This window comes from Aethalodelphis obliquidens, unplaced genomic scaffold (genome assembly GCF_003676395.1).
Source record: "Aethalodelphis obliquidens isolate GAN/ISIS:26980383/991018 unplaced genomic scaffold, ASM367639v1 scaffold38, whole genome shotgun sequence".
Taxonomy (NCBI): Eukaryota; Metazoa; Chordata; class Mammalia; order Artiodactyla; family Delphinidae; genus Aethalodelphis; species Aethalodelphis obliquidens.
Genome location: NW_020837982.1, coordinates 1359751 through 1377046, shown reverse-complemented (window position 1 = coordinate 1377046; position 17296 = coordinate 1359751). Strand labels below are relative to the sequence as shown.

Here is a 17296-nt window from a genome sequence, read left to right as displayed (position 1 = left end):
AAAGCAATTATACTCCAATAAAGATGTAAAAAAAAAAAAAAAAAAAAATGATCACATAGGGCTTCCCTGGTGGCACACTGGTTGAGAGTCCGCCTGCCGATGCAGGGGACACGGGTTCGTGCCCCGGTCTGGGAAGATCCCACATGCCGCAGAGCGGCTGGGCCCGTGAGCCATGGCCGCTGAGCCTGCGCGTCCAGAGCCTGTGCTCCGCAACGGGAGAGGCCACAGCAGTGAGAGGCCCGCGTACAGCAAAAAAAAAAAAAAAAAAAAAAAAAAAAAAAGACCACATAAATGTTTATTGCTTTTCCTTAACTTTTCCATTTCAATCTTTAGCAGAGAGAGAACCTGAGGCAATGGTTCTCAACCTTTAGTGCCCACAATGCCTGGATGCCCTCCTAACACCTCTGGAATAGAATTTCCAGAAACTAGAGCGTGTGCACTTTGAAAATCCTGATGCACATCAAAGACAGAAAATCACTGGCTTTTCTGCCCTCAGTTGCACCTTACTCCCTTTTGGTCTTGTTTCAGACACTACCTTGTAAATGAAGGGAGGGGGGAATGTTGAGAATGAAGGAAATAAGATGTTTTTTATTATTACATTATTAAACAGTAGAACTGATGCATAATGAATCAAAACAGACACATACAATTGTTTTAAAGAAAAAGAACTTTCAGGCCAGTAAGTCAACATACTTTTCAAACTTATTTAAAAGAAACTTTCCCTTAAAAGGGAAGCTTATTTATCCAGAAACCCAGTACGTATAACAGATAAGGCGGAACTTAGCTGGCTAACGAGAGAGTGGTAAAGAGCGATCTGTGCACCTCGCATGCCACCTGCTTGCTCCTTGCCTCCTTCCCTTTATATATACACACACGTGCATGTGTCTGCACCCATGCACGGATACTCTACAGAACTAGAGGTCCCGGGATTACTCTTTAAACAGATAGAAAGAAAGAAAGGATTGAATTTGGAAAGGTCATTTAGCCATGGAAGCACCGAAAAGGCAAAGGTAGCCCATCTAAACACCATCTAGGAGGATGGTTTTAACCAAAATCATTGCAAGACTTTCCATCCCCCTGGCAAGGCCCTTCCTACTACGGAGATATATACAAGTTGCAATGAACAGACTTTTAATGTTTTTGTACCTTTGGCAAGACCATCCCTGTTGTGAAATGGATTCATCTCAGACTGATGCCCTTAATTGTTGGATTTATCTAAGTTCCTTTGTTCTGATTCCAGGCTTACCAAGCAATTAAGCATTCTATAGGTGAAATTTTTCACGGTCAGTTAACAGAGTTCTATTTGACTTCCCAGGCAGGTTTTCCAATAGGGAAGAAGAGCCTGTTATCCCCATGCAAGTGTTCCATACCATGAGCCCGTTAGATTGTCCACTGGAAATAAATCTGCTCGCTGGTCTGTTTCTGCATTGGTCCTGTGAGCTGGGGGTTACGTGAATCCACCACTAGAAGGTGCAGCTGTTCTCTGTGAGCTGAACCTCTGGGCTGTGATAATTCAAGAAGGTAACCAATGCCACCCTGTGCAGCTTCCTGGTACACAGCCTGCTGCCTTCCTCGGGCAACACACCCTGACTTTGTCACTGGCCGACTGAGGCCGTTTTTCTGATTTGACTTTTTGACATTTTCTACACACAGAGCAACGCCAGACTCTTTGATTTCTCTCTCAAAATGGGTGCATCTTACCTGATAAACCGAGCATTGAAACTTCTTTCTGAAACTCTCTTCTCCCCAAACCAGCCCTTACATGGGTCCCCTCTCACATTCCCACATCTCTGTGACTTTCTAGTGGTGACGGCTCCATCTCTGCTCTTGGAGGCTTCATCCATACAGATGAACCATTTTACACCAAAACCTCTTGAAAGAACTGTTGAAACACACTTTCTCCACATTCTCATTTTCTGCATTCTCTTGCGCCCGCTTCCATCAGACATCTTGTCTTCACGACTCTACTGAAGCCAGTGTTGTCAGGGTCCCAATGACCTTCATGTTTGCAAATCCAATGGTGAATCTTGGTCCTCATAGGACTCTGCTCTTGACAGTGTTTGACACAGTTTATCTTTTTTACTTGACCTGGCCTCCCTGACACCAGATTCCTGGCTTTCTTCCTAACTCACAGGCGTGCTCTCAGTTTCCTTTGCTAGTTCCTCTTTCCTTGCTTGACTCGAAATGGTAGAGTATCTCAGGGATTCATCTTTCAACCAACCTCTTCTCTCTTTTATTTTTTCTCTCTGCTCACCCTAGACAAACTCACCCAGGACTATGGCTTTAAATACTATCAACAGACTGGTGACCATGAATTTACATCTCTAGTCCCGCCTTTACTCTGAGCTCTAAATGCACACAAACAATTGCCTATTTGGCATTTTCAACCGGATGCCCAAAATGCACCTCCGACAAAACATATCCAAAACGAAACTCTTGATTTCCCCCCAAAATGAGCGCCTCCTCTTGTCTTTCCCGCAGTCAAGCATCCCTTCCCCATTGCTCAGGCATCGTCTTTGATTTCTGTTTTTCTCACATCACACATCCTATCCATCAGCAAATCTTGCTGGCTCTACTTTCAGAACATCACCCACTCAGACCACTTTTCATCATCTCTGTAACCCCATCCATGCCTCAGCCTGGATCACCAAACGAGCCTCCTACTTGGTCTCTGCATGTCTACTCTTGCCCTTTACAGTCTGGGTTTTACACAGCGGCTCCAATGATTTCTTTAAAATAGAGATCATATCACATCATCCATTCCAATGGCTTCCCATCATGCTTGGCTCATGGACTCTTCATGAGCTGGGCCCTGTGGACCTCTCTGCAGTCATTCCCAATCGCTCTCCCCTCCCCTCACTGATTTCAGCCACACTGGCCTTCCTCCCGTCCTCAACACACCCAAGCTCGTTCCCACCTTAATGCCTTGGTGAACTAGCCCTTCTCTCTGCCTGAATGCTCTCCCTCTCTTCCCCGCCATGTTCATGGTTCACGTTCTCACTTCACTCAGGTCTCAGCTCAAATGACCCCTCTTTTAAGAAGCCTTTTCCGACCACCCTACCTGTGATGCCTCCCGGCCCTTCCTGGTCTGTACCCTTCGATCTCTCACCTACTTTACTCTTCTTCACAGCACTTGTTACCACCTGAAGGTTCGCTGTTTTATTGTTTTATTAACTGTCATCTCCACTAGAATAAAAGACCTCGGGAGGGCAGGGGCTTTGTACCCCAAGAGCACAGAAGGAAGTGTAGCTCAGAGGTGCTCCATATACCTTGTCTGAACTACTGACCAACAGGCTGAGTAGACTTAATACATGAGCGACAACACTTTAATCCAAAAGCAGCAGCTGGCTAGGAAGCTTCTCTTCTTCATAGGCCTTCTTTCCAAGGTATCCGTACTGGGTGTGAACTTGCTCTCCTCTGCCTGGTTTTATTTCTCCACAGATTTTTCCCATTTTCTTGGACTGTGAGAAGATTCTGACCACTCAGGATCTATCACCACTGATACCACAGCCACTCTGATATCAGGGTGGTCCCTTGGCTGGAGACACTACAAAGACGCTACAGTGGGAATCTGAGTATGTAAAGCTTTCGGCTGGGCCAGACGTTATTTGACACTCTCCCATGGCCACTGGCCTGGCCGGGGGACTGCTGCGTACACTGGCGGGGGTGTTGGAGGATGGCGGCAATGAACAGAGAAACTGAGGCGACCCAAGGGAAATCAAGGAACATCATATTAACAACAGGGTTCCTGCCCTAAGTGTACAGATTTTATCATCATAAAGTAATATATTATTTCACTCATTAAGTATGATCAAGCAGAACTAGAAAAATTACCAGAAACTCTTAAAATTGTCACATAAAATAATGGGCATACATATTATGTAATATACATGTCAAAGAGCTTAACGTAAAGACAAATAATAAAATTTCAATCCTACCTGTTATACATGAGGCGTTTGAAATCTTGAAATAAAGTGTCTTTGTTTTTGTCAATAAAACCAATGACAGAATAGCTAGTTGAGAAAAAAGAAAAAGAAAACAGATTATTCACCAAGCGAGAGCCACTTTTAAGCTTTTCTAGAAGTCTACACGCCTTTCCACAGTTAAATTATGCAACCAATCATCTATAAAGCTAATACTGTCCACCCAGTGCTGGGTTAAAGAATAACAAATTCACCTCCTGTACAGAATGGGTGCTGTTTCTAGTCCTCAAAAGGAGAGCAAACATCAGTGTCATCATTATGATTAAGATCATCATTCTCTACTGGTTTGTTGCTTACCTCAAGACGATGACTTTTAAAAAGACAGCTGTATTTATCATCCAGCATTCCTAAGATAAAAGCAAAACGGCAACGTACAGGATCTAACAGTCTCATCCGTAGGGAGGTCAAATGACTTGCCTAAGGCTTGCTCACTGTGCTCAGGGTGGGAGAAAAGAATCCAAGAAGAACTGCAAAGGATGGTAAGATTTGGATAAGCAGAAGAGAAAGAGGCAGGCAGATCACACAGGGAAACCGATTAAATGAAAGGGCGGGAGCAGGCACATGCGAGGAGTGCTCAAGAGGAAGTGAAAAGGTCAGTGTCCATGGTTTGGAGAAAGGGACGCGAGCAACGTCTTGAGGGTCCAGCTAAGATTGCAGCTGGTGACAAAGGCAGGAATGGGGGTTGCTCTGCTGCGGTGACTGGCATGGCTCTAGAGGGAGAACACTGGGGGATGAGGGGGGGATAACAGGAAGGGAGGGTTCTACATGAGTACAGCAGGCTGAGAGGAGGCTGGGTAAGTAGCAACCCTACAGAGGCAGCCACTGCTTCCAGCTCTCCTTTCTTGCCTGACTGTATCGTCTTCCTTGTCAATCGCATCGAACCCGGACCTCGCACCAATGTTCCAGCCTTACATGTCTACTTCTGCAAGAACGTTCCTTCAGGCTGTGCTGCCCGTGGGCATACTTTAAGGCCGTCAGGTCCAAAATTAGTTCCTTGCGTCCTCCAACCTCGGTCTTCTTCCTAATACCTGCAAGTCTCTTCTGACTGGGCCCCTGAAGTCACCTGACTCTTCATCTATCACTGGACCCATACAATTCAAACTTCAAACTCCTTATTTTGGCCTTTAAGACCCATTGTGATTTGATCTCAATCTACTTTTCTAGGCGTTTCTACTTCTCTATGCCACCAAAGGATACGCTCCAGTCAAATGGGCCTAGTTACTACTTCCTAAATAGTTTTAGCCTCCTTTCCCCTTTTTCCTATAAAAATAATTCCTAGCACCCAAGGACCAGCATCTGCCTTCCTGGGTTTACCACACACAGTTAGAAGTATTATACCATTTGCTTATTCTGAATTCTGACAACACATTATTACTCATATGGCAATTATGTTCAACCATCTTTTGCTGTATCAGTGTATGCATATAAATGTGTGTATGTGTATATATATATGGGAGTGTGTGTTAATAAATACATGCACACAACCACGTATGTATGTATGCATCTTACATGGAAAGCTCTTTGTGGGCAGGGACCATACTTTATAAAGTATTGTGCTCACAGAAGATACCCAGCAAAAATCTGAAAAAGGGTTAAGAAGAGCCTAAGAAGAGGAGGGTAAGTCTGAGGCATCAAATATTCCCCTGCGGGGCTGGCTAGCTTTCTGGACTGCGAGTCTGAAAGCCTAGTTATTGTCTCAGCTGTTCCATACACTTGCTGTGTGACCTTGGGTAAGAATTTTACACACTCTGCATAAATTTCTTCATGCCCTGCATGTTCTCTAAGGCCTCTGTCCAGCTCTGCAGTTATGCCAACCTGGGCTGTATAAAAAGTACCCTATAAGTGAGGCCTGGATTTTCAGAGGCAGGTATCTGCGTGGTACTGGATCTTCCCTCTTCAGTATTCTGGAACCTGGAAATAGCACCAGAAAAAGCGGATAATGGCGCCATCCCAGCACTAACGGCTAGTTTGACAGAGGGGGAATGATAATTTTGAGCCATTTTATTTTATGATTCTAGAGTTTTAATTTAAATCAGGAACAGCTATTAAAATTTCCTCAAATGTCTTTTTGGCATCTATAGAGACGATCATTTGCTTTCTGTCGTTGTTTAATTTCTTCCTGTAATGGGTTACATGAATAGAATTCCTAATGTAAAAAATAAGCAGAAAGGAAAAGAGGGGACTTCAAACAAAAACAAGATAGTAAGCAGTGAGTGTTGGGTGGGCAAAACATAGTAAGTGTAGCAGACTGGAAATGCCACCTTTGAAAGACAACCATGTCAAATTCCCTGGAACCTGCGAATGTCACCTTATGTGGTAAAAGATGTGATTACGTTAAGGACCTTGGGAGGAGAAATTCATCCCGTGTATTCAGGTGGGCCTTAAATGCCATCACAAGTGTAGTTTTAAGACAGAGGCAGATTTAACACAGACACCCTGAAGAGGAAGGGGCAGTGTGACCACAGAGGCAGAGACTGGAGTGATGCAGCCGCGAACCAAGGAATGCTGGCAGCCACCAGACGCTGGGGAAAGCAAGGAACAATCCTCTAAAGCCTCCAGAGTGTGGCCCTGCCGACTCCTAGGTTTCTAACTTCTGGCCTCCAGAACTGTGAAAGAATAAATTTCTACTGTTTTACGTCACCAATTTGTGGTCATTTGTTACAGCAGCCTTAGGAAATGAAAATACTAAGGTGGTTATATTTTTTTAGTTTCATTTTCTTCCCCAATTTCTACTTGTATTGTATTATAATCAGAAAATGCAGCTTGTGAGAATTTCACTTTTTCAAATAACACTTGAAAATTCATACGGTAAACTGGTTTTTGCTCATATAGTTACCCAACCACTAGTGGTTCTTTATGTACAACGGTGACTTTCACCTCTGGGCCTGCAGGCCTGCTATCTCTTCTGCTTGGAATGCCCTCTCTTACTCTTCTCTTCCTAATTCTGTCTTCTGACTAAGCCTCTTTTACTTCTAGGACTCAGCTGGGACATCACTTCCTACAAGGCTTGGCCACACTCCTCACTCTGGGTTAATTACTCCTCCTCAGTGTTCCCATAATGCCTTGCGTGTCTCCAATTTAACCCTTTCTGTTCTCCACTATAACGACTTATCATGTATTCTGCCTGTATCCTCCACTAAACTGTTAGCTTCTTCAGGGCACGGCCCATATTACCCACCTTTCTATCCCAGTTCTTAACATACTTCCATGGTTTATTTAACCAGCAGCTGATTCTGACTGAGTGCCAACAATGCCAGGAACTGTGTATGGTCACGCGGTGTGTCTTCAATAAATGTTTGGAAAGCAAGGGATGAATGAAGCTATGGCGATGTTTTAAGTGAAGACATTAAAATATACTGGCATATGAAATGGCTGGAAAATGCAAATGAATACGAAAAGCAATTTCCATTTTCCTTGACTATAGTTTCTGAAGGGAGGCTGCATGCAAATCAGCACATCGGGTACCACAGTAAGATACTCACACCACGTCACCTGCGTAATGCCGAATTCGAAAATCTCGATCAAACTCCAGGAGTTTGTCCGAGGCGCAGAGCTGAGAAATCAAGAAGGGGATGATCTTGAAAACAGACATTCTCTCTTTCCTAAAAATATATTCCAACTTAATAGGAGAGGATAATCATGTCACAAATCACGATATCATTAGGAAGGAAATCACACTGAGTGGCGCTTGACTTAATTTGGCAAATGTGGTAAAGACTGAGAACTTTCACCAGAAGTCCACACAGTCAGACTTCATTTCCTGGCCGAGGGACCAAGTTCTGGATGATGGAAGGTGAGTTCAAGTGAGCTGAGGCTGTTCAAGGCCAAAGCAGGTAAGAAGTGGGTGATTCTCCTCTGTACTTTCTTTTCACCTCCCACTAGTTGGATGCAGAGAAGGATAGTCCCCAGGGGCTGGAAGAGCCAGAAGATGGAAGAAGGCTGGTTCCCTGGGAGGGAACCAGATTTCTATTGTCTATGACACTTAAATCTTGGCTGCTATCTTTTTTTTTTTTTTTTTTTTTTTGGCTGCTATCTTAACACAGCCCAGCCTACCTTGACTGACAGAGTCTCTTTCTCCTCCATGTCCCACTTAAGGAGGACCATATTGAGGGTTTGCTACCTCCTAGGCATGGACATCTCATTCCATACTCACAACTGACATCTAACCTAAGTATTATGGGCTCTCTTTTACATACATGGAAACTAAGGTTCAAAGAGATTAGGTAACGGGCCCAAGGTCCAGCTGGTAAGCGGTAGCTCTGGGAAGGATTCTTGGGACTGAATGCAACGTCTGTACTCTCCTATGTACACAACAACCTGGCTCACCTGTCTTCTGCTAAGCCGGGACTCCAGGTCTATCGCTTCCCAGATCAACCTTCTGCGGCTGTTTCTCACTGAAGAGGAACTTTATGGGAAGGCAGTCTTTATATAGCCCTGGGTCTCTATAACTTTCTGCAATTTCCTTATTACAGTAGCACCTAGATTCTTTGACCGCCCTGTGAAGGATCACTTGATAGCCTACAGATTCAAAAGCAGACGTCTAAGAATCCCTAAGCATTGAGTGCAGTTACATACAAACACCACTTGACTTGTAGTGTCAGACAACAAACAACCCTAACCAGCTTGGTGGGTTCTATGTGGATGTCTAGATTATGAAAGGAATAATTAGCCTATTAATTCAACAAATGAATAATTATAGGAAGTCAGTGTCAGACTTCCGAGGTTCCAATCTTGGCTCTCCCACCTACTTGCTCTGTTTCCTTTAGTAATCACTTATTTCAGAGTTGGTCTGGAGGTTAAATGAACTATGGAGACCAAAGTGTCTAACATTCAGAGGGGTCTCATTTAATTCCTCTTTCCTTCTCTCTCTCTTATGAACCACTTTTACAAAACCCTTTCACTTATCAAATGCCCAAAGGAAAAGGACCCAAGAGATATCTATACTATTATAATTGAATATTCTTACATTTGGATACTGCCAAGTCTTAACTGATCTAAACACAGAAGTTTTTAGATTCTTCTTTACTTTATAAAAAATAGTACAAGTTATGTATTTATCATTCAACTTGATATGTTAATAATATTTCACAGTTATTTTATGGTTTATTGGATCATCTGCCTGCCTCTCCATGATAACTTTAAGGCATGAGAAACAATTTAGCCCCTAAATAAGCATAAGCCAGAAACTCCTTATTTAACCTGCCAATAATTCTAGCTAATCATTAATAACCAATAGCAATGATAATACCTGCTTTAACATACAGAATAAGCATTTATTTAACAGAAAGACTCATAGTGATGGAAATATCCTGACAGCTTGGTTATTTCATTTCTTTCCTTCATTAGGCAAAAATCCCAGAAAAGAACACACAAAAAACTTCCATCTCAGGATTTGTCTGGGGGAGGATGCTGAGGGAGAAAGGAGCCACCTGGTCTGAGAGTTGGGAAAACCTGGGCTCCCACATTAAAAAAAAAAAAAAAAAAAAAAAAAATTCCACCTCCACAGATAAATTACTATTTAGCATTTCCTATCAAGTCAGTAGCAGCTGCTTAAAAGTACCGTACGTACAGTTTCTACTGTAAATATGAAATTATGTTTCAAAATATTTGGTTGATAAATTCGAGTGTATAAATGGCCAAGGTGAAACATAACAAAATGAAGTGATTTCTCACATGAGAATCATAGTTATTTATTTAAACAAAGTGGAGCCTTGCCTGTTTTAGTTTGGAATTCAATATTTCATAAGATCTATTTGGTATGATTGTGACCAATTCAACTGAATTTAACAAACACAGATTGTCTACCAATGCCAGGCGAGTCTCCAAAACCTGAATTGTGATTATAAAGGACATTTATACCCAACCCCTCAGAGACAGGACATTTGCCCTGTAATCATGCCGTCTTTAAAAGCACCACTCTGAATTATTTACGTGGCTTCTAACTTGGCTCACTGCTCTGTCCCCAGCACCCAGGATTGTACCTGGAAAATGAGACGCACTTAAGTATCTGTGTTATAAATAGGAAATGACTGAAGGAATAACCCTAGCTAGACCCCTAATGTCAAAGATCAGACTGTAGCATCTGAAAGCTGACTTACAGCACACTACAAGTTAGTCCTCAGTAACAGACCAAGGAGAATATGTTAGAAATAAACTAGTCTAAAATAAATATCAGCCAGTAATCTATTTCTTGATGATCTGTGCTTTCTCCAGTTAGTTGGGGAATCTTACTGTTCTGATTACATAATTTCAGAAGGGACAAAGTCAGAATACAGATTTATTCATGCTAAAAAGTGGCAGTGGGTCATAGATTTATATGGAATTATGGAGGAGCAGAAACGTTGGCCCCTTTCCTTCTGGAAGTGAAGAAGAATGGGGCCTGTTTTTCCTTCAGTTTATGGTTGCTAGACAAGCCTACATTTGTAGGGAACACCTAGGGGTGATGGCGTGTCTCTTCTATGCCAAGTATTATGGCAAACATACTATATGCAAGGCACAGCACAAATGTCGGATAACCACGACTGCCACCAACTATCATGGAGATACGATCTGCTTGTAACATTTTTAGAATGTGAAAAATAGGGACTTAAGAAGGATAACCATTCATTTAAGGAATGAGTTTCCTTGTAACACTAGGATTTCAGCTAGAATCTCTCTGTTTTCAAGAAAGTCACATAGTCGGAAGAACTACAGCAGAGAACACATACTACATTTTTGTAACTGAGGATTACAGTAAAAAGTCAAGGACAAAAGCTATTTTCAGTGCCAGAATTATCAGATGCAGGAGCAAAATCCTAGCACATGAACAAGGACTCTGTATCTATTGGTTATAAATGACATCATGCTTTCTAAAGAATCATGTTCATTTTTCCTACCTCTAGCAAATTGAATAGTCTAGAGCGCCCTCTCCTGGACATTATGATGTCTATCAATCTCGCTATCCTATAAACCAGAAAGGCAGAATTTATCCACAGCAATACATCATTTCATGGATGTTTATGGTCCTTCTCACTTGAGTGGACATTCTTTCAACCCAACATATAAAGTCATTTAATTCTGTCAAACAATGAGGAAAATCTTAATGATCAAAATGAGAGGAAGTTCTCATTATACACACTACCTTTCGGCTGGAAAAATGACCATGTTTGCCCAATTTACTGTTAAGCGCTTCCAGGAACATCTCATCGGTGACTTTGCCGACATTCATGCAGGCGTCATCCAGGATGGCAATGATGCCCCTGTGCTGCTGCTCCACGAGGTCCACGATGATCTGATTGTTGAAGTAATCAATCTGTAGGACACAGCAAAGTGGCAATTCCAGAGGGAACGGAAACCAGGAACAGGTGCAACAGCAATGCCTCCATATGTATCAGGAATTTAAGTCACTTTGGCGTCAAAGAGGTGAACAACACTAATGAGGGATAACGCTAAAATGAGCACACATTGTAACAGAGGTTTTTTAAAAAATGTATTTGTGGGGCTTCCCTGGTGGTGCAGTGGTTGAGCATCCGCCTGCCGATGCAGAGGACATGGGCTCGAACACTGGCCAGGGAAGATCCCACATGTCGAGGAGCAGCTAAGTGCGTGCGTCACAGCTACTGAGCCTGCGCTCTACAGCCCGTGCTCCACAACAAGAGAGGCCACGACAATGAGAAGCCTGCGAACCGCAAGGAAGAGTAGCCCCTGCTTGCCACAAGAGAAAGCCCGTGCCCAGCAACGAAGACCCAACACAGCCAAAAATAAAAACAAACAAATAAATAAATTTATTTTAAAAAATGTATTTGTGGACTTTTTAATCATAAAACATTTTCTCTTAAATGAGTACAGCTCCAGGCAAAAATTATAAAGTAATGTTTCTCCCTTCTCTAACTCTTGTTTTAATCCTGTCTTCATATCCTGCACCTAATCTTATTCATCAGACCCTCAATCTGTTGGCTGTTAACCGCAAGACCCAGATTCCACTAAGTACCAACAAATAACCTTGAAGTATTCATTGATATTGAACTTGATGGAGTTAAGGTGTTTCCGAGAACTTGCATTTTTAGTTACACGGCCCTGGCTGACTAAAAATCCCCAAGAGTATCTCCCTCAGTTTTCCAAAAGTTAAAAAGCACACATGGGTCTAACAGAGGTTTCCAGGGTACAATATAAAAAATTTAATTCTGAGATATAAGTATCCGTAAAGGATAAGAATAAGCTTTGCATTTGCTTCCACAAGGCTGAATAAAGTTGTAAATAACTGCATGCTCTCTAGCCACCTCAGCACACACGAGGTCTGTGTAATAATCCTCTTCTACACCTGTCTATTCTGATAGCTGCAGCCTACGTATCACCATACACACAGAAAGCACACATGGCCCTGACTCAGGAAAGCTGTAGTACCTCATTTGAAGACGGGCAGCTTATACATTTTAATCTTGTGTGTTGATGTGCCCCACCTCACTTAGGAGGTACTTGAACTGAGAGTCGTCCCCACTACCTTCTGTAAGATCGACACACTCACAATAGAGTATTACTGTGTCTCATGGATCCCTGTTCGATGCTATTTAAAATCCAAGGGCTCGTGCCAGCTATCTATCTGTGGCTTTCAGCTCCATCCCTAGTCTTGCAAGTCCTCCTCTGTATTCCATGGACTGAAAGTCTGCAAACTGGGTGGCTTTTCTGCAAACTTTGTTTTTTATACTTTTCTGGTTTGTCTAAATCAGTGATTCTCAATAGAGGGTGACTCTGCCGCCCAGGGGCATCTGGCAATGTCTGGAGACATTTTAGGTGGTCGTGACTAGTAGAATGCTGCTGGCATCCAGTGGGAAGAGGCCAGGGATACTACTAAACACCCTACAAAGCACAGGACAGACTCACAACAGTTATCAGGTCTAAAGTGTTAGTACAGAGATGGAGAAGCCCTGGTCTAAGTAAGTATTCGCTTTTATTGTGGGCACTTATTACATTTCTCATTATGGAGAAAAGTTATTTCTATCTTTGGAAAAAATATGCTTAAAATATTCAAAAAGCAGGAACTCTGTATTAATTAACAGCTGAAATCGTAGACTTTGTGACTATGGAATTAAAGATTAAGTCTTTTGTGCCAAGAACAAAAGAATTAAGTTCCCCAAATTCCAACTGTGTAACTAAAAGTGATTAGTCTTTGCTGAAGAGTCCAGCAGCTTCTGGTTCACAGTTTAATGTGGCTTCAAACATTGCTTACAGTCGTGGGTTTCAAACTAGGTTCTTCCAGCAACCTGGTATTCCCAGGAGGTTTCTTAGCGGATGCAGGGGACAAAGAGAGATGAGAGGGGATGGCTCAGGGGCACAGGGCTCTGGGGCTCCCATCCTCACTCCAAATAGAGCAGCTTTGTGCCTGAGAGTCAAGTTCTCAGCACCTAAAAATGACTTGTAAACTTGCACCAAAATCATGTAAAGGCGAATCAATTAGGGAGACAAGACATTATGAATCTCTTGGTGGAAGTTCACATACCACCTATGAAATAGACGGTGATCCCGACACCAGTCAAGACTCTAGATCTAATAACCAATGTACAAGACATATAAGGAACAGAGAAACAGATTAGGTGACACCTCGGGAACCCCATTAGCAAAATCCAGACAGTGGGAAACTCTAAAGAACAAATGACTTATTCTCTCAACAAAAGATTGCAAGGAAAAAGAGAGAGAGAGAGAGAGAGAGAGAGAGAGAGAGAGGGAGGGAGGGAGGGAGGGAAGGAGGGGAGAGAGGAGAAAATCGATGGATGGTCAAGAGGCGTATCAACCAATCACAGCGTAAGTAACTTATTTGGATCCAAATTCAAACAAACTGTAAAGGCAAAACCAAAAGCTCTAAGACAATTGAGGAAATGTGAAATGTGAACACTGGCTGCATATTTGATGACATTAAGGAATTACTGTTAATTTTTTAGGTGTGATAATGGTGTCGTGCCTATGGTTTTTTATAAAAGTCTTTATCTTTTAGAGAAACACACTGAAATATTTACAGATGAAATAATGTGATGTCTGAGATTTGCTTCAAAATAATCTGGGGGTGGGTGGGGTACAGATGACACAAGACTGGCAATTCCCTGATAACTATTAAAGCTGAGTGATGGGTACAAGGAGTTTATTATATTGTGACCTCCGCTCTTATGTGTGCTTGAAATTTTCCATAATAATTTTTTTTTAAATTAATCACTATGTTCTAAAGTTTGGGGTTTTTAAAGGAAATACTTGCCCAGAATGGAGATTCTAATTTGGGGACCCGGGCTGTATTCAGTAACTATTATTTTGGAGTGAGCTTTCTGTTACCGCTAGGTCACATTTTTCTTGCTTTATTTCACTAAGAATTGTTTTAAAGGGCTTTTGCTCCTTTTTCAGATGCTTGGAATAGTCTCCTGCAACTGTTGACTTTTCCCTTTATCAACTATGCCTGTGGAATTTGACATTCTGATTGTTAAAGGATATTTTGGACCAGTATCTCTGAACCACATCTGAATAACAAGTTGTATGATTAAGTTTGCTATAAAAACCTAAGCCCTGTTATAATCATGTATTATGTTATGCAACAGATTCGTTCTAAGAAAGCTGCGTGTAAACTTAACTGAATTGAATTCCATCTTAAATATGCAATGAGACTTCACTCTTTGAATCAAAACTGTAGGTATTCCTATTAAAAATAATACACCCTTTGCTTTATTTGTAAATATGTAGAATTCATACTACTATACTTGAACAAAATTGTTACAGTATTCTAACATTTAACACACGATGGATGGAAGGCAAAGAAGAAATTTGAAGCAGGAAAGCTGGTTATCATACCAGTATCTCCTTTTTCTGAATGAGAGGAGATGGAAAGTAGGAAGATGGGAAGGAATATAAAAGTAATTTAAATACAGCATTTCAAATAGCTTTTTACTGCTTACACTGGATATCAAAATACAAATACGGACTTCATTATCTATACTATTTGGCAAAAGGATAAACAGAAATTTACGGAAACTCAGAGAAGTTTTTGATTTTTTTATGTCTGTCCTCAAAATTGTTTAAAAATACAAATTTCAAAGAAAATTACAAGGTCCCATTTCTATCGTGAACAGGAGGTCTAACTGTCATGTTTTTAGCTGTGATCTGTGGTATTGCACCCTGCATCAATCATACTGTCTGGCTGTATCTTATCGGACTAGTGACAAATACAAAGTTCACAGAGGGCCAGGAGAAGAGAGGTGATAACTGTTGTGTGACACAAAGGAAAGTAAATGGAAATCAAAGTTAATACACCTGTTTTCATGCATGGGTTTCAGGGAATATGAACCTCATTAACCAAAGACAATAAAATGCCACTTGGCTTACAAAGCAGGAGAAGAAAAAAGGAGAAATAAGAGCAAAAAAAGAAAGGAGGAAGGGGAAGAAACTCAGTTTGGAAGCAAAGTTCAGCCAATTGAAGGCGTAAGTTGCAGCTCTGAATAACTTATAAATGATGCTAAACTCTAACAGATGTGAATCAAAAAAACTATGTGGTATCAGCTGTAAAGCGAACATAAGTTTACTGATTTTCAACTCAGCCTTTTCTGGGCACCAACCAGACTCCGACCAAATTAGAGAAATCCCACCTATCAACCCTGAAAATGAACTGGAATATTTCAATATCCTAAAGAGGAAAGCTAAGGTTTAGGTGTTTCAAGCACCCAAGAAGACCAGCAGGTACGCAAGATGCTAAGAGTTGACGTTATCGTGAACAGTCTGTACGAGTCCACTCACGTGCTTCCAGGGGATCCCTTCCCGCTGGTACTCCTCCTGTTCTTGCTTCAGGACCAGCTGAATAAACAGCTGCTGGAGCTTCTCATTGCAGTAATTGATGCAGAATTGTTCAAAGCTGCAAGAAAAGGAATCAATTAGGCTCAAACAAACAAACAAACAAAAAACAATAGGGTTTTCAGGACCTTATCCGGTTTACCTGTTGTTGTCGAAGATTTCAAAGCCGTAGATATCCAAGACACCTATAACCGTGTTCTTCCCGTGGATGGTGGTGTCAGAGTTCTTGACCTCAATAATATCATTGATGCGAGAAACAATCCAACAGAAAAGGCGCTCATATATGGCCTGTGATGAAAATGACATCGTAAATTCTTGCCCATTGGAAATGAGTCCCCTGTTTGGATTTGTGAGGTTTTAAATTCCTATTGAATTAAATTCGTATTGACCTCCTCCTTACCATTTAGCATAGCTGTTAATCCTCTAAGCTGAAAAATGCAGATCATCTGTTTAAAAATTATACGACGTAGCACGATGGTTGGAGTTTTAAAAGATTATTATGGGTCACTACACGTGTTGAATTCCAACAACATTCCTTAGGTGTGTTTCTGTGCCCTGCTAAGACCCATAATTTGCCCACTGCCTCATATCAGTCACTTCATGGCTTTATTTTAATCTCATCCACTATAAAAAGCAGAGAACCAATGAGTCCTATGCCCTATGGATTCTAAATATATAAACATTGATTTATAATGCTAAATAAAGATCTGAGCCACAAGGCCACCATTTCAAATTCCTTGAGAATCAAATACACAGTCAATGCACAAGGATACACACGCAAACACACACAGGGACAAAGGCACCACACACTCACACACATTCACATCCTGACACACACGTGCACTGCAGTGTCACATCTTTAGAAAACCTCTCCTTAACATCTCCCTCCAGCAACCCTCTCTCTTCACCTACACACATCCATACACATCACCTCCATTCCTCCCTCGCCCTCCCCCCTTTACGCTTCCAGCCGCTCCAGTCTTCACGTCTCTCTCGTGACTCCATTGAAATGGCTCATCAAGGACCCCAAGCACCTCTATATGGACCCTTTCTTGTACCTCTACAGGGACGTCTTACTCAGATGCTCGGCATCACTCAACCCAATTTCCTACTCTTGTCTTGAAACATTCTGCTCTCTGGGATTCGTAATATCACACTTTCTTGTTTGTCAGTTGGTTTTTGGCCATGCCAGGTGGCATGCGGGCACTTAGTTCCCCAACCAGGGATCGAACCCACGCCCCCTGCAGTGGAAGAGTGAAGTCTTAACCACTGGACCCGCAGGGAAGTCCTGAATCCGCACTTTCTTAATTTTCCTCTTATTTCACTGGCTGCCCCTCCTCGGCGGCCTTTAGGAGGTCTCCTCCTCTACCTGATCTCTAAAAGCTGGAGCTCTCCCTAGTCCTCTTCTCTTCACTCCCTATCTCCTCCCCTTTAAGTCATTTCATACAACATTAAAGAACGGTGATATAATATTACCCCTAATGTATCACCTGAATGCAGACCTCTCCTCTGAG

The 17296-nt window shown here is 42.0% G+C and overlaps 1 protein-coding gene across 6 annotated transcripts in view; it reads right to left on the bottom strand.

The window, feature by feature from the left end:
• MYO1D (myosin ID) overlaps positions 1 to 17296 on the bottom strand; it is a 355995-nt gene that overhangs the window by 222423 nt on the left and 116276 nt on the right. For all 6 annotated transcript variants that reach the window (XM_027130294.1, XM_027130292.1, XM_027130293.1 and 3 more), the window contains exons 9-13: positions 15925 to 16070; positions 15729 to 15843; positions 11104 to 11274; positions 7466 to 7536; positions 3939 to 4013 (exon numbers count right to left, since the gene is read on the bottom strand). In XM_027130294.1, the coding sequence (XP_026986095.1) occupies positions 3939 to 4013; positions 7466 to 7536; positions 11104 to 11274; positions 15729 to 15843; positions 15925 to 16070 (578 nt within the window). The remainder of the gene's footprint in view (positions 1 to 3938; positions 4014 to 7465; positions 7537 to 11103; positions 11275 to 15728; positions 15844 to 15924; positions 16071 to 17296) is intronic.